The 24,387-nt window shown below is 34.8% G+C and overlaps 1 protein-coding gene across 6 annotated transcripts in view; it reads right to left on the bottom strand.

Annotated features, from left to right (window-relative positions):
* The window catches only part of SLC16A7 (solute carrier family 16 member 7), a 172,676-nt gene that overhangs the window by 13,237 nt on the left and 135,052 nt on the right, over positions 1–24,387 (bottom strand). For all 6 annotated transcript variants that reach the window (XM_055327993.1, XM_055327997.1, XM_055327992.1 and 3 more), the window contains 2 exons: positions 4,451–4,594; positions 242–1,060 (listed from right to left, as the gene is read on the bottom strand). In XM_055327993.1, the coding sequence (XP_055183968.1) occupies positions 242–1,060; positions 4,451–4,594 (963 nt within the window). The remainder of the gene's footprint in view (positions 1–241; positions 1,061–4,450; positions 4,595–24,387) is intronic.

Here is a 24,387-nt window from a genome sequence, read left to right as displayed (position 1 = left end):
TAAATTCTTAAGTCCATAGCCCCTAGCTCTGAAGCAAATTTAGGTCTAAAATCTACTATTTATGAAATTTAAAAATACATACATAAGAAAACCTAAAATTAACACACTCACAGTCCTTCAGGCTATTAGTATGTATTATGACAAGCCGCATCATACAGTACAAAGAATGCCCTGGCTAGTAGATATATTCATCTTACGGTTCTTGGAGGAGAAGTATTTTCTGGAGGAGAAGTATTCTTACCAGCGAGAGGAGGACCAAGAAGAACCGGGCAACACTCCACCACGGTGACGAGTCCCACAGCGCTGGAAAACCTTTGGGGTCCAACCAGGTCCATGAGAGACTCAAAGAGGACACTGCTAACACTCCCAAATCCAAGACCAAAAAATATAGCATATAACACCAGGCTTGTGTAGTCCTCTGCCAATGGGCACAGGAGATGACACACTCCATTGAACATGATTGCAAAACTGAAGAAGTACTGGATTCGGGGTCGGATAAGTTTGGAATTTGCAATGACTCCTCCAGCCGGTCTAGCAAACATATCAACAAAAGCCATAATGGACAGCAAGAAAGCTGCAGAATATTCATCGATTCCTTTGTCTTTAGCATAGGGAGCCAAGAATATAATGGGGGCAAAAAACCCCAGAAACATAATGACATTTCCAGATAAGTATATCAGAAATCCCCTATGCTTAAAAAGGGAGAAATCTAAGTACTTATTAATTCTTTCCCATGTTGGTTTCTTCCTAAGGCTTTTTGTCACATCTGAATCATCCACTCTTATGCCAATTTTATTTTTAGACTTCCTGGTAACTTGTTTGGGTTCAACGGGTCTCATGAGGGACCCAGCCACACAGGCATTCAACAGTATACCTCCCAAAATCAAGAAGCTTCCTTTCCAGCCAAAAGTATTAAAAAGGTACTGATTGAAGGGAGCCAGTGTGCTTAAGAAAACAGGACTTCCTGCCATGGCGAGGCCATTAGCCATGGGTCGTTTCTTATAGAAATATTTGCCAATGATTGTCAGGGCAGGTTGCAGGTTGAAGGCTAGACCTAAACCTAAAAAGAACAGAACAAAAGGAAGAAAAACACAAACACAATATGTCACTCACAAAAGAAAATTACTCCTTAAAATGTACATTCAAGTGGGGAAGGCAGGACTGAAAGTGCAAAAGCAAGTAGTAATTTTCGATAATTATAAATACCATGGAATTGTGCGTAAACATCCACAACTGGACGCTTGGCAAGTATGACAGCTTCATATACCTTTCATGTGAAAGCACAAGAATAAAACCAAGAACTTCTGATGTTTCCAAAATCATAGAATAGGTTGAAATTAGGATGCAATTATTAGTTCATAATTACAATCACTTAATACCACAGATAAGTTAATCCTCTATTTGCATAAACATATATGTTTATATGTGTTATAACTTTATACATATATATAGAATAGATTTCTTTCTTGTGGGCAAGAGTGCATTTAAAATGCGAACACTTTTTTTTTTTAAGAGTGCAACAGAGTGAACAGATTATAAAGGTTGTTGTTTAAGGAAATCTTGGGTCTCTCCAGAAATACTTCTTTTAGAACGGTGCAAAAAATAAACAAGAGTAATGAATTAACAACATTAATGTTATGCTGTATATCTTTCACATTCCACATTTCATGCAATTAGATGCATGTGTGTGTTGGCTGAAAAATAAATTTTTTGCTTTAAACGTTTTATTTCAGGGATTAAACCTCATTCTTTATATGAGTCAAAAGTTCCTACTGTCTAGGGAATCCATTGGCAGTGCTGAGTATCAGCTTTGGGAGATGAATTACTTCTTATAGTTTGTCAAGCTATTATTTAGCAATAGTTAAGATTAAATTTGTTTAAAAGCACATAAAATTGATCTAGATAAGGTACCTCTCTTTCCCCCTTAGCCTGTGCATTATGCTATATTTGTTTAAAGGCTATAGAAGTAAGAATTCTGAATTTACCGGTTAATGTAAATTGAGACAGTATTGCAAAGTGGTTAAGTGTTTAGACTCTGGGACAACTCTGTTCTCAGTACAGATACTTATTGCAAACCTTTGACACAAATATTTTCTGTGAGTAGAAAAGCTGACCCAAAGGAACCAAGAACATGCTTAGAGAGTAACAGGGCAGTATGCTCTCTGACTGTACCACAGCCCCGACCCGTGAGACACGCAGAGTAAGTGTAATTTATATATTAGAAAACCAGCAGCTTATGGTCAACGGCTTGTAAATGGAAAAATCCAAATTAAAACTCGGGAATGTTTTTAGAAGTTCAAATTTCTTTACCTAATGCCACCTGTCCCCAACCCCCGGCCCTATTCTGTCCCCTAAAATTTTGCCTTCACGTTGTTAATACAACTTCTCCTTAGGAGACAGTGGCCATCTATTTCCTATTCTGGCCTTGTAAAATGAACATGAGATTTGAAATCCAAAGATCTGAATCTGCCTCAACTACTATATACATTATTGGAATAACACTTAGACTTCTTGAGTTCCAATACCTTCAACCACAGCTTTTGCCAAAGTTAAGTTCTAGAACTGTAAGATGTTACATGATGACATATGATGATAATTATATGCTAATATTTATTTAAAAGTAACAAAATTCTGGGTACTCTGTAAAGTACTATGAATTCATTTTTAAGAGCTTATCATTTCCCCCATTTTAAAGATGAAGAAGGGGATCCCTGGGTGGTGCAGGGGTTTAGCGCCTGCCTTTGGCCCAGGGCGCGATCCTGGAGACCCGGGATCGAGTCCCACATCGGGCTCCCAGTGCATGGAGCCTGCTTCTCCCTCTGCCTATGTCTCTGCCTCTCTCTCTCTCTCTCTCTGTGACTATCATAAATAAAAATAAAAAATGAAAAAAAATAAAGACAAAGAAGCTGAAATATAAGGAGACTAATTTACTCATGATCCTACTATGTGCTAAATTAGTTTTAAAAACTAGATGGTCTACCAAAAAGTATTGGCTGATAATGCCTTACGATAAATCTCTCATGGTATATTTATTTATTTTTTTTTTAAAGGTTTTTTATTTATTTATTTACGATAGTCACAGAGAGAGAGAGAGAGGCAGAGACACAGGCAGAGGGAGAAGCAGGCTCCATGCACCGGGAGCCCGACGTGGGATTCGATCCCGGGTCTCCAGAATCGCGCCCTGGGCCAAAGGCAGGCGCCAAACCGCTGCGCCACCCAGGGATCCCTCTCATGGTATATTTAATGGTTGACTCTAGAAGCACCAAAGCCTTCGAGACTCAAAATAAATAGAATTGAAATTAGAATAGCATGTTATTGAAATTTGTAACACAATAATAACAAAATCATCTTTTCCATAATACATCTACTTGTGGGCCCAGCCTGACTTCTACAGTCAAATGTCATATATAGTATTTCTGCACAGAAGAAAGGACATCCTCGGCACTATGACAATTCTTAGATATAAGAGTCTCATTTATGATGTCGAAAGGTGTTTTACCACAACAGAAAGGAAGATAGTTGTGGAAAGGCTGCAAAGAGAAAGATTTTAACACCAGAATTACTAGGGTCTTAATAAATATATCTTTTCTTTTTCATCAAATGATACAAAAGTGCAAGGTTAGATGGATCTAAAATTACTTTAAAAATAGTATATATTTACCATTTTTCTGCAAGCATAAGTAAAAGATTTAGTTCCTTTATATATTAAAATCTAATTTTTCTTAAAACTTTGAGTGTAGATTTGTTTAATGTAGTTTACTGTTGAGACTAATAAAAATGGTGTTTTCCAAATGTACGTATTTAGGTCAGTTTGAGACAAAAGACATTATGCACGAGGAACAACTCTAATAAAATGACAGTAGACATTTTAAAATGTGTGTTTAGTGGCATATATGCCTTACAGGGCCTTTAAACAATTAGAATCTTTTGTAAGGAAAAGAAGGGACGCCAATACAGAGCTCTACCACTAACCAGAACACAGATAAAAATAATTCTATTGTTAGAGCCAAATCAATACATGCAGAAAATATATTTTGGCATCGTTTTTTAACCTATAATGACTGATAAGTCAGATACTCTAAATAGTAATAAGTAATGAAAACTAGCTTTAAAAAAATTAAGCTATTTGCAAGAAATTCCGTGTCCATAATACTATCTTAACTGGCTGATGAATAGAGGATGAAATGGTAAAATTAAATCAAATCTGTTTTCTTTTTGACGTTTATATCCTAACACCTAATGTGTCTGATAACTTGTTTTTTCTATTTCTTGAAAGAAGCTTGATTGGCCATTCCAAGGTAGTATTTCAGTGTATTGGATGAAAATAAGATAGCATCTGATGTAAAAAGTAAATGCAATACAAATATTCTGTTGTTTATGCTTCTTACAGAGCTTTGCAGACAATAGAAATGTTAAGAAGAAAATAAGCGGAAAACAAAACTTGACTTACCACAAATGAGTCCCATAGTGAGGTAAAGCTCTATTACGCTGGTACTAAAAGAGGCTGTGACCATTCCCAAACAGCATAATAAACCTCCTACTATCACCACTGGTCGGCTACCATACTTATTCACCAGAACACTGCTTATGGGACCTACAGTAGGGAGGAAATTAAGAAATGCTCAGTTGAAAAAAAAAAAAAAAGAAAGAAATGTTCAGTTGCTGGGTCATTTATTTATTTTTAACAGTTGTTAATTTTGGAAGCATATTTAATGATAAAAGAAAAATACTAGTTCACATAGAATATAATGAAAACTTTTCAAGACTTCCAATCACTTTGGTTATCTTTAACCATATATATGACAGCGCATAAAATAATAAACTAGAAGTGTTTAACATACAGTTTATGGCCATAATCATTTAGCTTTTGATGGAAAAGTTTTTCAGCAGGACATAGCTACACTATCCAAGTATTTAATAAATGCAGGCAAATTTATGTAACAATAATCTAGAAATCATAAAAAGACTTGTCTGTGTTATAATTTTATTTTCTAGAATAATATATGTGCACACACATATATCCTCCTAATTAGAGCTCAAATTATTTTTCCATTATACCACAGTATGATTTTTCTTTAATATCATATTTCTTTGATTCTAAGGTACCAATTGTTTTCATATATTATTATGTTATAAATAAAGATGTATCACACTTGAGGTCTCTTAACAATCCATGTTCATCAGATGGAGGTCACAGGTAGCAATGTAGCTATCACTGCCTACACATGCTTGAATTTGGTGGTTATTTCTGTGGTTGGCTGGACAATGGCAATTCTTCATACTTTAATCAAACCGTTTAAGGACCATTTGAAGAAGGAACATGAATATGAATCTTGATTATTGTCTGAAAAATCTTATGTTGACACATTCTGATAATGTCAAGAAAGTACCAGCATCAAAACTTACTGAATGAGTAGAGCAGCTGAGATTAAAATTACCAGAGAAAAAGATGGATCTCTCTAATAAGATATGCTCATGGGCAAAGAAAGTCTTACGTGTGAAACATGAACACTGAGAACTCTGACTTGAAAAGTAATTTGTGACAGCCAGATGCAGAATGGGAAGAGGTTTTAGGAGTGCTTTACTCAATTCATTTAATGTACATTTCCCAATGTATGTGTGTGTATACATATAAAATATGCAGGAGTGGTTAAAATAATTAAAATCATCTATGTTTAACTATGTCTAAGAAAGCCCCTTTGGTAGTTAAAAATAAAAATTCTAAATATTAATAGTGTGTGTTGTTTTATTTTATTCATAGCATTTTTTAGTGGTGCATCATAAAATAATGGTGCAACTTAAGAACTGAGATCATCTTAGATTCAGTGAAAGTCCTTATTACTTTATGAGACCTTTCAATGTGGAAATGGTCTGACCTGACACTTCTTAATTTGAAATTATATTTCATCTAAAACAAGGACCGTTGATTTGAGGAAAAAATATTACATTAGGTCAGAATTTCCAGTCCAATATTTAGCTTAGCAAAAAATTAAATGAGTTTTAGTTAATACTTTAACTTAAAAATATGCTAAGTATATTGTACTGCATTTGAGAATTTCTACATGGATAGATTTTAAAATATATTAAGCTTCATTTGTCAATAGAGCTTTATTCCTTCACACAACTATGGTTACTATTTTTATTCCTTAAAGTTTGAAAAAGAAAACCTTCATGGCCTAATATTATTCCACAATATCTTTTGAAAACATCTTGGTAAAAATACATAATTTTACAAAAAGAACTCAAAAATAGAATACCACATTTTGCATTTTACCCCCCCCCCAAAAAAAAAACTAAACTAAAAACGGCCATATAAAAGATAGCTCTATAAAAACAACAGAGTTGGAGGGGGAAAAAATCAATGAAAATTGTACAAGATAATGTGAAAAGAATAGATTTCAGTCCCTACTATGGTAAAAACTCATATGATTTTGGAAATGAGCATTTTCACTAAAAAGCACATAGCTAAATTCAAATGGCCGTTGTGAGAAATGAATTGATTAGCTTTGATTAATTATTGAACTTAAGTGTTGATTCCTTTTCTTAAAATTACTTAACCAGTTCACTTTACTTCAATTCATTTTAACTCAAATCAGTTCAATGAAATTTTTTAAGCTTCTACCATAAAACCAGTCAGCACATGCCAAGAATAAAATAATAAAAGCATAACTATAATCATCAACCCATTATAGTCCAGAGGGAGAAATTATCAAGTTATTTTAACAACTGTGATGGATGCTTTGATAAATACTAGACTATCATAATGAATCCAAAGGCATTTATCAATTACTTGGACTAATAATTTTCTCAGTATCATTGATATTATATGTATATCATTTTCTGTGAGATGCCTGGATAACTTAAAATTTTCTAATTACTAAATTTTATATATGTGTTTGCCTAAATGGTGTAAATTTAAATTTGAACATAAAAAAAATAAAAAAAATAAATTTGAACATAGGCTATGAATCACAACTTAACTTGCAATGTGTGGCAAATAAGTATATCTATAGTTTAGGATAATCACATCAAGGCCTTTTTTCCACAATTCTGATTAAGAGTAGCCAGTAAAGAAAACATTTAGAGGCTCTGATATTTTTCTTTTTGAAGAGACTGGTAATTTCTACTGTGGTATCAATCAAGATGCATTAAGAGTTGTAATTTTAACAACTGATTTTACTCTAAATAATATATACTTTAGTTAGGTGATAATCTACAAGATAATCTATAAGGGATGTGTTTACATAATCCATATATCTTTTTCTAGCAAAAGAAGATATATTTTTAAGTTGATTTTTTAGAAATCAAACCTCCTTACCCCTTAATTTTAAATGCTTATAAAATGTCATAAAATATTTCTACTTTGTAATAGTTGTAGATCTAATTAAAATTATGATACAGAACAAAATATACTTATTTTGTAAAGAATCTTTAAATGCTTAACATTAGCTTGAGGAGGCATCTAACAGTAGATGTAAAACACAACACTATCCAATATTCTCTCTCTCCAATCTATAAGCAGCATGGTTTATTGTATTTACAAGAAAGATGAAGTTTCAAGAAAATAAATAAATTCTCATCACATGTGATTTTTCTTAAACATGAGCTAGCCTCACAGGTGTGCCTAGTTGATGAACCTTAGGCCTAATTATATTCTGAGGTCATTTACTTATTTATCTATTAATTTAATCAGGATGAAGGTTTTTACTCAACATATGTTTTTCAAGTAATCATGATGTTTAATCATTAGTTATGCCAAAAAAGAAAATCCTCTACCTGCTGAGAGTTACATCTGAGCCTATCTCAGTAGAGCAAAGGTATTGTTTTTCAGAATGCTTTGTTATGTTTGTCTAGTGGTTAAAAAAAAAAAGATGTACAAGAATAATATTGTCTTATTTCCAAAAACATTCACACAAGTTTCAGACTATATCTAAACCACACTCATGTACCCACTAATTTCTTCTGCTCCAGCTTTCCAGTCTCAGAATTCTTAGAGTCAAGTATAATAGCCATTTTCATGCTAGCTGTGAAGTTGTAAAGGAGGACCTCGTTAGAGAGCAGCGTAAAGATCACAATGTTGTCACTGATATTTCAGATACTTGTTTTCTGAAAGCTACTTCTGTCTTTTATGGCTGTGGCTCCATAACACTTACTCTGGTAAGGAAGCTTATGTGCATTCTTATAAATTACAGAGAGCTTTTTCCCATTCTTAGAACTCCTGTTGCACTTATAGTTGCGCGCGCGCGCGCGCACACACACACACATATACACACACTCCACAACACTTACCCTCTATTTCATTTGTTTGAGTGTTGTTCATATATCCTATTCTAAGCTCTGTGAAAGTAGTTGCCATCTATCCTATTATTATTCTATTATTCATTAACTTATTGAGTTATTACTCTTTGCAGGCAGTGTGCTAAGAACTGTGCATGCATTATGGCATATGATTTTCATGGCAATCTGATTATTACAGCAATGTAACAGTTGATAAAACTGAGACATGGAAAGTGTTGATGACTCATTCAAGGTCACATCAATATAAGTGGTAAAATGTGGATATGAGCCCAGGGTCATCAATTATAAAACTTGTACTTTTCACTACTGTGTAGAAAAGAATTAAGATATCAGGTATGGGGCTGCCATTCTTAGAAAGGATTGCTGGTAAGGCTGGGTCTCGGCTGGCACCTGAGAACTTGCGATTTCAGAAGTGTGTTTCCACCACTCCCTAACTGGTAAGAGTGGCTCACTGTGCCCAAACTTTCACAATGCGGTTTATGCTGAACACCTGCCTTGCTTCCCAGAGCATGGAATTTTAGGACATGCAAGACAGAGAATGCCTGTATGACCAGCAACCCAACAGAAACCTTAAGCACACAGTCTCTACTGAGCTTCCCAGTAGGCAACACTTCACCTACGTTTTCACAACTAGTTGCTGAATTAAGCCCATCCTTTTCGTGGTGACTGTTGGGAGAGGACACTTGGCAAGTTTGCATCTGGTTTCTCCTGTACTTTTATCCATGTGCTTTTCCTAGGCTTGACTGTTTTGCATCCTTTCATTGTAATAAATCAGCATGAAAAAGACATTGTTAAGTCCTATGAATCTTTCCAGTGAATCACGAAACCTGAAAGTGGTCTTGGGGATTCTGAATACAATTACTGTAGTATATCTCTTCTAATTTAGAGTTTTGCATATAGTTATAAGCAAATGATTTTTTTTGTGAAGTATCTTAAAAATATATGACCTAGACCTATGTATATGTGAACTGGTCTATTCTTTTGTATATTGTTACCGTGTTCTGTAAACATGAACTCATAGTGCTTGTTTTTATTTCTTTTGTATATGGCATGAGCACATGACAAATACTGTGAGAAAATTCAAAGAATATGTTATGTAATGAACATTTCATAAAATATATTTGATCAATCTAAAACCATGAATTGGAATTGACTATCAATTTGAGCTATATAAAAATTTTATGCATAGTGTAAACACTAACAGAAGAAATGATAAACTGCTATAATTTATTTTTCATTTGCTTTATTTCAAATTTGTATATATGATATCCTGTCAAATCAAATGATAAAAAGCACTAGTGCAGGACTGGGAAAAAGTTGTTTGCAATTACAGAAATTTATCTGTTTTTACTACTATAGTATTTTTCTCACTGACAGGGGCTTTCTAAATTTGAAAGATTTTTTCAAAGAGGTTTTTTGAATTAGAAAACTGTTGCTATTTTAATTTGGACAGAGGATGGGATCCTCTTCATTAACTACTTGTTTGCCTGAGGTTTATCCCTACACTGAAGTTGGGATTGAAAATTCATCTAGTTTCTCTCTCCATGTGATCTCTTTTCATTTAAGGTCAGTGAAAAACATGAGGGGAAAATCCCTAATAATTAGGAAGCAGCAATTACATTTGCCTTTACAAAGGATGGAGACAAACATGTTATTCAGGTAAATCATCCTCAGTTAGCATGTTGCTCAATGATAACAGCCAGTTTGATTTAGAGTGCATCCAGCACTTACAAAGATTAATCTTTATGGTAGATACTCACAGTATATTCACTCAGCATTCAACTAGTATTTCAAATTTTAAGTATATAAAGGTCACGAATTAATGGTTTGAGTAGTAAAAATCAAGGAAAGGGTTGATTAATATGCTAGGTATACTTGAGCATACTAGGGACAGAGGGGATTAGAGGATGACATGGTCCATAAACTCATCTTTGCATTTGCTGTTCCCTCTGACATTTCAGTTCTTGCCTTTATACATAAATGGCTTATTTTTCTCATACTCAGGTCTCTGCGGATATATCAACTCCTCAGAGAGACTTTTCATCATTCCAATACATAAACTTACCAAACTTTAATAAGGTACTAAATGCTATTTTAAAATACACCTAAACATCAATAGCTCATTTTCCACATGTTCGATATTAACTATTTTTCTTTCTTCATGTATCTTAAAACCTGTCTGTCATTGGCATGGTTATAAGAAAAGTTCTTGGGTTTTACTTTAATGAGAAGATGGGTCCTCTATTCTGTTCCATTGATCTCTGTGTCTGTTTTTGTGCCAGTACCACACTGTCTTGATGACCACAGCTTTGTAGTACAAACTGAAATCTGGCATTGTGATGCCCCCAGATATGGTTTTCTTTTTTAAAATTCCCCTGGCTATTCGGGGTCTTTTCTGATTCCACACAAATCTTAGAATAATTTGTTCTAACTCTCTGAAGAACGTCCATGGTATTTTGATAGGGATTGCATTAAACATGTAAATTGCCCTGGGTAACATTGACATTTTCACAATATTAATTCTGCCAATCCATGAGCATGGAATATTTTTCCATCTCTTTGTGTCTTCCTCAATTTCTTTCAGAAGTGTTCTGTAGTTTTTATGGTACAGATCCTTTATCTCTTTGGTTAGGTTTATTCCTAGGTATCTTATGCTTTTGGGTGCAATTGTAAATGGGATTGACTCCTGGGGATCCCTGGGTGGCGCAGCGGTTTGGTGCCTGCCTTTGGCCCAGGATGCAGTCCTGGAGACCTGGGATCGAATCCCACATTGGGCTCCCGGTGCATGAAGCCTGCTTCTCCCTCTGCCTGAGTCTCTGCCTCTCTCTCTCTCTCTGTGACTATCATAAATAAATAAAAAAAAATTTAAAAATGGGATTGACTCCTTAATTTCTCTTTCTTCAGTCTCATTGTTAGTGCATAGAAATGCCACTGATTTTTGGCATTGATTTTGTATCCTGCCACGCTACCAAATTGCTGTATGAGTTCTAGCAATCTTGGGGTGAACCCAGAAGTGGACCCTGAACTTTATGGTCAACTAATATTCGATAAAGGAGGAAAGACTATCCATTGGAAGAAAGACAGTCTCTTCAATAAATGGTGCTGGGAAAATTGGACATCCACATGCAGAAGAATGAAACTAGACCACTCTCTTGCACCAGACACAAAGATAAACTCAAAATGGATGAAAGATCTAAATGTGAGACAAGATTCCATCAAAATCCTAGAGGAGAACACAGGCAACACCCTTTTTGAACTTGGCCACAGTAACTTCTTGCAAGATACATCCACGAAAGCAAAAGAAACAAAAGCAAAAATGAACTATTGGGACTTCATCAAGATAAGAAGCTTTTGCACAGCAAAGGATACAGTCAACAAAACTCAAAGACAACCTACAGAATGGGAGCAGATATTTGCAAATGATGTATCAGATAAAGGGCTAGTTTCCAAGATCTATAAAGAACTTATTAAACTCAACACCAAAGAAACAAACAATCCAATCATGAAATGGGCAAAAGACATGAAGAGAAATCTCACAGAGGAAGACATAGACATGGCCAACACGCACATGAGAAAATGCTCTGCATCACTTGCCATCAGGGAAATACAAATCAAAACCACAATGAGATACCACCTCACACCAGTGAGAATGGGGAAAATTAACAAGGCAGGAAACCACAAATGTTGGAGAGGATGCGGAGAAAGGGGAACCCTCTTACATTGTTGGTGGGAATGGGAACTGGTGCAGCCACTCTGGAAAACTGTGTGGAGGTTCCTCAAAGAGTTAAAAATAGACCTGCCCTACGACCCAGCAATTGCACTGTTGGGGGTTTACCCCAAAGATTCAGATGCAATGAAACGCTGGGACACCAGCACCCCGATGTTTCTAGCAGCCATGTCCACAATAGCCAAACTGTGGAAGGAGCCTTGGTGTCCACTGAAAGATGAATGGATAAAGAAGCTGTGGTCTATGTATACAATGGAATATTCCTCAGCCATTAGAAACGACAAATACCCACCATCTGCTTCGACGTGGATGGAACCGGAGGGTATTATGCTGAGTGAAATAAGTCAATCGGAGAAGGACAAACAGTGTATGTTCTCATTCATTTGGGAAATATGAATAATAGTGAAAGGGAATAGAAGGGAAGAGAGAAGAAATGTGTGGGAACTATCAGAAAGGGAGACAGAACATAAAGACTCCTAACTCTGGGAAATGAACTAGGGGTGGTGGAAGGGGAGGAGGGCGGGGGGTGGGGGTGAATGGGTGACGGGCACTGAGGGGGGCACTTGATGGGATGAGCACTGGGTGTTACTCTGTATGTTGGCAAATTGAACACCAATAAAAAAATAAATTTATTATAAAAAAAGAAGATGGTTACTTTTATGTTCCCTCATCTTTTCCTCTGTCTACATAAACTTCTGCATTTCTATATTCATTTGACCATAGATTGCTCCAAACTGGCATTTATAGCTGTTGAAAGGGATGGTCATACTATTTGTATGGGGATGGGATGGGAGAGTAGACAAATTGACATCTTATCAAAATTTTTTACTACTACAAATCAAAGGGTTTAAAAGTGAGTATTCAGTGCCCATGGACAGAAATGACAAACACTGCATTGGTGTCTGTAGGTTACATTATTCCCAACATGGAAAGACATTTCTACCAGGAACAATGGCTACATGAAACAAACACACAAAACAAAAACCCCAAACATTTCCTGAGGACTCAGCACATTTCTAAACTCTTCACATTTGCTTATAATCTCTCTAAAAGTTAGCAGTATTTCTTCATTGCCCTTTCCTATGTAAGGAAACTGAGGTACAAAATAACATCTTTTAAGGATTGCTCAGGCACTCTGCTAGGACTGCCTGGGCTAGAGCATACCTTGCATTCTTGGGAAGTGCCATTTTTTCCTGAGAGAAGTGATTACATCTCTTTCGCATGTATGATGTTCATTTCTTCAAAATAAAAATCTATACTTAATTTACATTATGGAATATTTATACTTTATATTCCCTGCTCTCTGGAATACTTTTTAAGAAGGCAGGAAAAATGACTATATTGCAGAAACTGTTGGGTGCCTACCCAAGAGCCATGCCCCCTTCCTTCTTCCTAAATGAATCCTGATTTTGTTTTTTTTTGTTTTGTTTTGTTTTTTTAATTTTTTATTTATTTATTATAGTCACACAGAGAGAGAGAGAGAGAGGCAGAGACATAGGCAGAGGGAGAAGCAGGCTCCATGCACCGGGAGCCCGACGTGGGATTCGATCCTGGGTCTCCAGGATCGCGCCCTGGGCCAAAGGCAGGCAGGATCCCCTGATTTTGTTTTATACTTAATTTCTTCTGTGACACCCTAGGCCTAACTCCTGGGGAGTGAATCATAAATACCATAAGCCAATCATGTTAAGACCATTCTCATTACCAAATATGGGCTTGAACATGAACGTTTTGGGGCAATTTATACAGGGTAAAGTTTTCTGAGGGCTTCAGGGCAAGGATGTCCTTAGTCTTATACAGCAATAAAGCTTCTGTATGTTTTCATAACAATGTGATGTCTTAGGTGCCATAGTCATCTTTTCTACTATGAAGGGTGCTTAAAGATACGGTGAATGTTTAAGCCATTGATTAGATCAAAGAGCCAGTAAATCAACCAAACCAGAGGCACTACCTATAGACTTCTGGTGGTATGACATGATAAAACATAAGTATTGCCTAGTTTACCGATGGACACTACATTTTTGTCTGCTTACAGTCTAAAACATCCTAATATAATAATAGAAAAAATTTAATTCCTATTAAAAATTTCATACCGTTAATACTATCTCACACTAAAAAGTATTTAACATCTGCTAAATACCTCCTTTTCCTCTTAAGCTTGAAAGATTACTTACTTTCACAAAATTATCTCAGTGTGATCTAACTGCAGAACATTTAAAGTGATTCTGATATTTTTCTAATTTGTTATACTCAATTAAATGTTATAATAATTTAACCTCAATGGGATTTTTGAAATGTGGATATTTAATTCATAATGTATCTTAAAATATATATATTTCCATTAACCAGGCAGGAAAATACAATTCATAAATTGAATATTCATACATGTCTTAGGCAACTAATAAGCAATACGACTATTTTTAAAGCATGCTAAAATACATTTCTGTTCATAACTCTTACTCTACATAGAATATTGCATGAAGTCCTATGAAATTTTATATTTTTTCCTTCTATTTATTCTTCAAAATTAGTTTTAAATAACATCCTCATAATGCATTCCATGAACCCATCTGTCTAATAAAATCCCCTAACCTTCTAGCTATTATACTACTTTGTTCCTCTCTCTAAGTTAGTATTAATATTCTACTTTGTGATATATTTATTTGCATATTTGTATTTGCATATTTCAGCTCTTGGAGGGTAAGGGCATATTGTGACTCATTTATAATTCACTTAGGCTTAAGACAAATTATTTTATATAGTAGACGGTAATTATTTTTATGAAATTAGATTAAATTATTTTCTAAGTTGATTTAGAATTGTCATATGATGCCACCATCACTTCACTGGCATAATGTCGGTATTTATCATAGCGGACAAGGTTTTAAAGAGGGCATTTAATCGACTGGGTTCTTTTTTCTCCTTCTCTAAACCATATATAAAACAAAAAATACAACACACATGCCAAATTAAAGATCACTTTAGAGACATGTGCATGATCTCCATTCATTTTAACTCTTTTCTTTAAAAGTGCCTTGGTTTATAAGACTAATTTTAAGCAAACAAAATTCCTCACTAAAGGTATGAGGTCCATCCACATACCCCAACATCCCTATCACTACCTATTACCATATATGACGGTACATAGTGTAGCTATAGATGTATTTGTGTGGACGTATGTATTTCGAACCTAAGGGACACAGTACCAAGAGAATGTTCTCTCACTATCCTTTGTGCACTTTTTACATAAGTTGGGGTATAAAACTACAGAGTGATAACAATTAATATTCTCTACTTATTCCAGGGAGTAGTCATCATCAGAGGAATAACAACTAATCTTTAAATAAGTCCTCCCTTGCCTAACACTCTTGATTATCAACTTTGCATCTGTTTCCTCCTGCTTTCTCTTTTGAGAAAACATGGATTCCTTTCAAGAGTCTGCTTTCCACTGCACAGCTACTAGCTAAGGGAATTATGGAGGTGGAAGTAAATCCTGATTTACATAGAGAACCAGTTGTGATAGTCTAATTCCTTTCTCCACTGAATGATGTAGGGCTGGACCTATGACACAGTTCTGGCCACTGAGACACGAGTGGAAATCTAGCAATTTCTGGCAAAAGCTCTCCTTTTCCTAAAGAGAGATACAAAGAAATTATTAAGTGATTTCAGCCTTGAAGTATAGCAATCATTTTGTGAATGTGAAGAGAGCTGGCCTGAAGAAAAAGCTGAAGCACACAGAAGCTAAAAGTTCCAAGAGCATCACAGTGAAATGAGTTTGGAACCCTAATGATACCATTAGATCATCACTCTAGATTTTAAATTCTTGTTGAATAGGGTAATGTGTTTACTAATGGCTTAAACCTATTGAGTGCATAAGCTGAAAGTATGCTAGCAGATAAACTTGCAGTAAAATTCCTTAAATAGTGTGATATATTGAAGGATAGAGTTGGATATACCAAGAATAATTACAACAAAAAAAGTTTGGTTCAATTACATGTCTAACTGAAAAGCTGTAATTTTACTTTAAGATCTGGCTATTTTGTTTAATAGCTATTTTTTTTACAGGTTTCCCAAAGTAAGTGGCACTCATGAATTTATTGTACTACATGCTCTCATAAATTAAGTTGACAAAAGGGTTTACTGATGTTTTGAATGAACTTCATGGGGGTTTAGATAAAGTATATGACATTGTCTAGGTATGTCTTTGTGGTTGGTTTATATTTTAACCCCTTCATAACAACTATTTTACCTATAGACACATACAGGTTAATCACGTGGTGCAGAAGAGTAGGAAATGAGACAAATACAAATTAAGCCTAAGATTACTAAAACTGAAGACGTGTGGAGTTTTGGAAGGGAATGGGAAACTCAAGGGAAGAGTGATACTGCATCTCAGGTAATTAAAACTGGAGTCATGAAGACAAACTGAGAGAGGAAGGGAACAGGTGTGACACTTGAAACACTTGATAGGTATGAGATTCAAATCAAATTTTTGGAGAGGGATCCCTGGGTGGCGCAGCGGTTTGGCGCCTGCCTTTGGCCCAGGGCGCGATCCTGGAGACCCGGGATCGAATCCCACATTGGGCTCCCGGTGCATGGAGCCTGCTTCTCCCTCTGCCTGTGTCTTTGCCTCTCTTTCTCTCTCTCACTGTGTGCCTATCATAAATAAATAAAATTTAAAAAAAAAGATTTTTATGGAGAAAGAATACAGAAAAGTAAGGAGTATTTCTCAGCACTGACAGATGCTGATGAGGTAACTAAATTATTGTGTTAAAATAAAACACAAAGAATAAGGATGATGTTAGAAAAAAGGAGAGTCGGAAACATAAACCCACTTCTCAGAAATGAGCAAAAATGTGTTTTCCATTGATTAATGAGTAATAAATTATGAAGGTTTCTAGGAACAAATTAGATTATTTAAAGTTTTTTTTAAGGCCCAGAATATGTTCTATTCTATGTTCAATAGAACCCAACATGCCTATCAACATGCTTATCAATTAAAACTAAACTTTTTCTCTCTGTACATTTAGGCCAAAGAAATACAGAAAATAGCACACCAATCTTTTTGAAGACATTTTACCATATCTGTAATGAAATTCTAGTATACAACATGGGATATGTTAGTTGGCTCTAGGGATTAATGAGTGTATTAGGAGAATGGTAATGATTAATATTAACAAAAATTATAAGAAGTGTTATAATTGTCTGCCAATGAAGACTGGCAAGTCCTACCCAGGTCAACATTTTTAAACTGACTTCAAGTAATAGAGAACTTAGAGAACTTATGACTACCAAAAAAACAAACAAACAAACAAACAAACAAACAAACAAAAAACCAATCCCTCCCCAATTCACCTACATTACCAGAGCTTATATTTTCAGATTATATATATTTAAGGTACACAACATGATGATCTGATGTGTATATATTGTGAAATAATAACCACAGTCAAGCTAATTAACATATCCATCACCTCTCATAGTTAGCTTTTGTGTGTTTGTGTGTGGTAAGAACTTATGAAATCTATTTTCTTAGCAAATTTCAGGTATACAGTACATTGTTATTAATATGTAATATATTAGGTCTCCAGACTTTTTCATCTTATAATGGAAAGTTTGTACCCTGAACCAACATCTCATTTCCTCCACTCTATCCACCCCTGGCAACATCTACTCTCTGGTTCTAGGAGTCCAACTTTTTTAGATTCCACATATAAGTGAGATGCAGTATTTGTCTTTCTCTGATTTAATTCACTTAGTATAAAGCTCTCAAGGTTCATCTATATTGTCACAAATGGCAGGATTTGCTTCTTGGCGGGGGGGGGAGCTAGACGATATAGATATAGATATAGATATAGATATAGATATAGATATAGATATAGATATAGACGATATAAACATAGATAAAGATATAGATATATACCTCACATATTATTTAACTATTCAACTGTTGAAGGACATTTAGGTTATTTCCATATCCTGGCTACTGTGAATAATGCTGCAATGAACATGAGAATGCGGACAACTCTTCAAGATAGTGATTTTATTTCCTTTGGATATATACTCAGAAGTGGGATTGCCAGATCACGTGGTAGTTCTATTTTTAATTTTTTAAAGAACTTCATATTGTTTTTCACAGTGACTGTAATAATTTTCATCCCCATCAACAGTGTACAAAAGTTCCCTTTTCTTCACATCCTTATCAGGGTTTGTTATCTCTTGTAATTTTTGTTAGACATTCTAACAGGTATGAGGCGATATCTCATTGTGGTTTTGACTAGCATTTCCTTGATGATTAGCGATGTTGAGCACCTTTTCATATACGTGTTAGCACTTTGATGTCTTTGGAAAAAATATCTATTCAAGTCCTTTGCCCATCAGAACTTCTTAGCTGAGGTAAAATCTAGTCTTCACTTTGGACACTTGGCAATTTTAAAGAATATGTCTGTTTACATGGGTATTTGGGGCACTGTTAGTATTTGATGGATGGGATCAGAGATGTTAAACCTCTTACAATGCAATGCGCAAGACCTATTACATAAAGATTTGTTCAATCCTAAATTCCATTAAGCTCCAATTGAAATACTCTGGGCTAGATAAATAGAAGTAGATTATCTGAAGAGGAGAGTGCTTTCACACATGGACATGTGATACAATGTTATTTGAGGAATGGCTGGAAAAAGTATATATTTAGCTCGGATAAAGATAATTTAGGAAAAACATAATGGCTTCCTTTCATGATTTGAAGAATATTCAGTTGAGAGGGTAATTAGATAGGACAGAAGTTACAGAAGCTTGATTTTGAATAGAAAAGATATTCTTAATTCTTTGAAAGGTAGTTACTTTCCCTTAAACTGTTCAAGCAGAAGTAATGTGACCACATACAAGAATATTATAGAGAGATCTAAAGACTGAAGGTTGGTCAGACACTTACGGTCTTTTAATCCTAAGATTTCCAAATAAAATATTTCATATATCTACAAACAAAAGCTGCAATTTAAAATATGTTAAATTACAAATTCATTTCATGACTAATTCTAATCTAGTGTGTTTTTTTTTTTTCCTAACCTAGTTTTGAAATGATTTTTGAGTCTTATTTGCAATGGGGAGCTTTACATTTCTATTTTTTTTATTTCTTATTTTTTAGAGAAGGAAAAAGATAGGGTTCAGAGGTAGAGAGAGAGAGAAAATATTAAGCAGGCTCCACACTCTCCGACTCAGGGCTCAATCTCACCACCCTAAGATCATAACCTGAGCTGAAATGAAGAGTCAGACACTTAAGAAGACTGAGCCACCCAGGCTCCTCAACTTACATTTCCTTTTTTTTTTTTTAAGATTTTATTTATTCATGAGAGACACAGAGAGGCAGAGACATAGGCAGAGGGAGAAGCAGGCTCCATGCAGGAGCCTGATGCAGGACTCGGTCCCAGGACCCCAGGATCATGACCTGAGCCAAAGGCAGAGGCTCAACCACTGAGCCACACAGGTGCCCCTCCCCTTACATTTCTTAAAAAACAATGTAAATTACTTATCATAACTAGTTTCCTACAATAAATATGGAATCTGTAAATTTATTATAAGGTAAAGTGCTATATGAGCTTCTTACCTTCTGTTGATTTTGCTATTTTAGTATTAACAGTCATTATTCGTGACATTTTTTTATAATTTTATTTATAGCGTAAGAAACAACACGATTACAAAAGAATGCTAGAAAAGTAGAGCACTTTAAAAAGATGCAAGTGAATTTCAGAATTGTGGAACACACACATTTCATTCTTATTTAAGTTAATAAGGATTGTCTCCGTTAATTAATTGCTCATCAAAAATTAGATGTTGAGCAAACTGTTGGGAAGGTAGTGAGGAGGATGCTCTTCCAAACATTTTGTAATGGATAATTGGTTTTTCATTTCAAATGAAGAAATGAAGAGTAAATGGCAATGCTGTTTAGTAAGCTGGAAAAATAGAGTCATGGTTCTACAACCTTGAGCACATCTCTGAGTATCTCCAATTACCATTCAGCCATCTGTGCTTGAGCAGTCATGGAGATCGTACTATCAAAGAGGCAGATTTTTACATCGAAAAAGATTCTCAGAAGAAGTGTTTTAGTTTCTGTCAATGAAGACCCTGGTTCACTTGATTGAATGTTGAAAACCACTAGGCTAAGTCATGTTTAAACTTTCTTTATAACAAAGTTTGACAATCCAATCTCTTAGTAACTCGTTCTGGAATTCATTTATTCAATCAACAAATATAAACAGCATCATTTATATGCCAGGAATTTTAAGTGTTTCCTTAGTTGCTGGAAATAAAAAAAGACTTATCTACGCAAAAGCTGGGGGTGGAAGAATGTTACTCCAAAGGATCTCAGAGTTTAGTAAATGAGAGTGGTTCAGACATATAAGGAAATAGAGAAAATTGCAATCCCATGTTGTTATTATGGAGGTCTCAAGCCAGTTATGAGAAAAGGCCAGTTGCTTCCAAGAGTCAGGGAAACAACAGTTGGTAAGAGGGAAAACATTCTAGAGAGTGGAAAGATTTGGTTAATTGTAACCTCTCTAGATAAGTGGGTTTCAAATTGAGGTGTACTTACCCTTACAGGTAATGGAAACTTTCCAAAGGATAGAGTAAGTGTGGGTAGTTTAGAGTCAATTATTTCAATTCATAATTTCCATAGGTACTAAATCCAAATATCATGTAGATTCTTCTTTCCTACCTCTGCTTTCCTAAGAGTCCACTACTTAGAGGCGTTAAAACCCTCAAGGCACTAAAGAGACAATTGGAAAGTTTCCCTAGATGCTTTTAAATGATTAACAAAGGTTAAAAACAACAACACCGTGAAGCCTCCAGACTTTCTTGGTCTTATGCATATTAATGTTGGAGGTAATACAAGCTTGTACATGGATTATCTGAGGTCTTATTTTTAAGTGTTCAGAAATCATGCATTGTCGTGTGGATAGCAGAAGTGGTGGTAATTTACGTTCAGTAATTTCGGTTCTTACAACTACAAAGAATGCATTGCTCTTGAGAGAGAGTCTGATGAGGACAATGTAGAAAGCATTGATAAAAGTGAACATTTGTTAAAGATGACTGTTTCAAAATTTAAAATAATCATTTTCAGCTACTCTCTCTTCTCACTCCTAGGACACATCTTTGGAAATAAAAGCACCCTTGAATGGATGGAGCAGTTTGAATCACTGAAGCATATACTAGTAATTGCACCTGAAATGTTTACCAGGGTACCAAATTTTTTACTTTAAATTCATAAATAAATACTAAGCTGCTGGACTAATTATATTTCAGCAGCATACTTTTCTGTTTGTTAAATTCATAAGAAAAGTTCATAATAATGAATCGAAAAATAAAGTGAGATATTTCTGAATATTTACACCTGGTTCTTAAAACATTTACAAAATTTAATTTAATTTATTTGAGAGAGAACTTGAAGCAAACTCCATGCTGAGCAGAGAGCCCAACTTGGGGCTCAATCCCAGGACCCTTAGATCCTGACCTGAGCTGAAACCAAGAGACGGACACTTAACTGATTCAGTCACCCAGGAGTCCCTTAAAAACACTTTCAGATACATATTTACTGAAATGATATTGTGCCTTTTGTCATATCTGACTCCATAAATAATCAACTACATATTATACTAAATTATTTCACAGTAAGTATAAGTATCAGTAATAGTTTATAGATGTGTTCTTGTTTTTAATCTTTTTGCAAAAACACCTAAATATGTTCCAACATTTAATTTTAACTTTTATAAGATGCATCCTGTAACTGGTTTTTGGTGCTTTTACAATAATCTTCAAATATATATTAAAATGTTTATTTGAACGTGAAAATCAATTCAGACATTCTCTGACTAAAATTAAATCATTTTAGCAGATTAGTTTGAGTAGGGACTGGCTTTGCTAATTAAATTAGTGGATATCATTTCCACACACACTGAACAAGCTAAGTCTGCATTTCCAACGCTTTTATAGGTATATACGTAAAACATGACAACGTTTTTAATCACAAATACTCTATTGGAAAAGGTGTATATTTTAATTTCTCTACCCTTTATGAGTTTACTAGATTAGAAATTTGCTTCTAAATGATAAAAGAGCAGTGTAATTTTTTATGATTTAGTTAGTCTTGGTAAACATTTTAAGCAAACTTCTCAGAAGTTGAGAGATCAATGCTCTTCTCATAAAATTGAGGAAAGAATTTGAGTTGTTAGCTAAGAGATCATTACAATTTTTTATTATAAATCATTATGTGATTTTTGGAAAATTCAGAGAGCTGACTGGTATTGTTAAACATCAAATACTCAGAGTTGTGGTCTACCTTACTATGTAAAAGGTTTACTCACTGCTTACATCTATTGGAACAAGAACAACAAAAAAGGAATATAATTGAGACAAAATCTGTATCTATTCAGCGAGCATTAAAGAATATTCACATGTGAAAACATAGCCAGCCTGTTAATTTCATTAAAAAATATCTTTCCACTAAATGCTTACTTTTTGTTTATCTTATTTTGATTAAATCTGCTGTAATAATATTATAATGAAACTTGATCAGAATAATTCTGTTAACATGCAATGCCTTATAATCCCAGATAATTAAGAATAAATTAACTTGGATTTATATGCAACATTTTTGCAAAGAAAGAAAAAAAGAATTAAAATTCGAAACATGAAAGTAATTTGCAGAAATATAAGGGAAACATAAGTTCAAATATGGATTGAATGCAAAATGTGTCATTTTTTTGTTCAAATGCTCATTCACTTCTTTTTTTAGATGAATGATAATGGTCTACAGATCATTTTGGTATTTAGATTCCATTGTTGCTTCAGAAAGAAGTCACTGTTTCTCTCCTTTTCTTGTACAAAAATTTTTAGCAGGGAGAAAATTCAAAGAAAAACCTTTAGACTTGTCTGAGTTCTAGGAATGGTAGTTTGATAGTGCTTGTGTCTGATGGACAGTTTACAAGGTTACAGGTTAATTTTAAGCGCACCTAGAAACAATACATGAGCAAAGACACAACTTTCAAAATTTTATAAGACATTACATCCACTCCACCATCAATGTCATAACTAAATACATTCTAAAATAAAGGAAGTGTAATTATGAATTTATCTGAGACATTCTATTTGGATACAAGGTAGAATGAAACAACTCGATAAGGAAGCTCTCCATGATGAGTTCTAAGAGTATAAAGAGAATGACTCTTTCCCCATCCACGGCATTCTGGCTTAGGAAACTCAATTTATGGAATTTCTCCAACAATAGGTTAAGGCCAGAGCAACTCTGACTCTAGAGTGAGAGACAATTATAAATAAAGCACTAGATTGGTATAGCTAGCCCCTTTTCAATTATTTTGCTGGAGTCAGTTAATATTAGGGTACAATTCAGCCAAGCTCAGGTGTACCATCCCTCCACGCTCTACGGTGGTAATTTGGTGAGGGCCCAAAGTAGTAAAGAAAGAAGGCTCTTAAGAGGACATGGTTAGCAAAACTGGTTGAGATCAAACACAACACTGCCTAAGGCCCTTCTTACTCATTCCTGCCAGAGAATGTCTACCTTCAGGACTCCTCTTTGAGTAAATATTGGAACTATGCCCAGACAACATGCAAATGCTCTGAATTTGTGTTTAGAGGCTTGCCACCAAGGGAATAAATAGAAAAACATGTGAAAATATATAGCCCTGCCAAGAGTTTCCTTGGGCATTTTGGCATTGTTGTTTTCTGGAAACTGTGCCTCGGCACCAGGGAATCAGGCATTTTCTTCTGTTTCTTGCTAAGAGTGTGTGTTGTTCACCTGAAATAGTTACTGTTTAACCTGCAATGCCAAATGATAAATATTCATTGATAGATACAAGTACTCATGGTATATTGTTTAGAGAACAATCTATGCTTCAAATAAAACTGTATACTAAGATTTGTTATCACTATTATCAGCTAAAAATAAAAATAAAATAACTTAGGATAGCCAAATAAAGTTAAAACATGTAAAAAGGGTTAAACAAATAGACAGGGGTGCAAAAGAGGTTAAGGGAAATCGCTATTTCCTATATCCTTAACACAGTTGCTAGTGAGAGAATCACACATGCACTGAGGTTTTAGATATTCTCCATTACAAATAACAAAGAAAGCATTTATATATTCCCGACATTGAAATGAAGCACTAAATGTATCAACCTAAATACTTAGTTAGAAACCTATTGCGGGACACTGAGAGGAAACAAAGGTTTCTAATGCAGGAAAATGGGAAAAAAAACCTCAGTCTTATCTACTGGTGATCAAGCAAGGAATAATTCCATGTCCTTGAAACTCCCTCTAGGCTGCACTGAATGAATGCTGTAGAGAACAAGAAA

Source organism: Nyctereutes procyonoides, unplaced genomic scaffold, assembly GCF_905146905.1.
Source record: "Nyctereutes procyonoides isolate TBG_1078 unplaced genomic scaffold, NYPRO_anot_genome, whole genome shotgun sequence".
Taxonomy (NCBI): Eukaryota; Metazoa; Chordata; class Mammalia; order Carnivora; family Canidae; genus Nyctereutes; species Nyctereutes procyonoides.
Note: the sequence above shows the minus strand (reverse complement) of the source record. Positions and strands in the feature narration are given on the sequence as shown.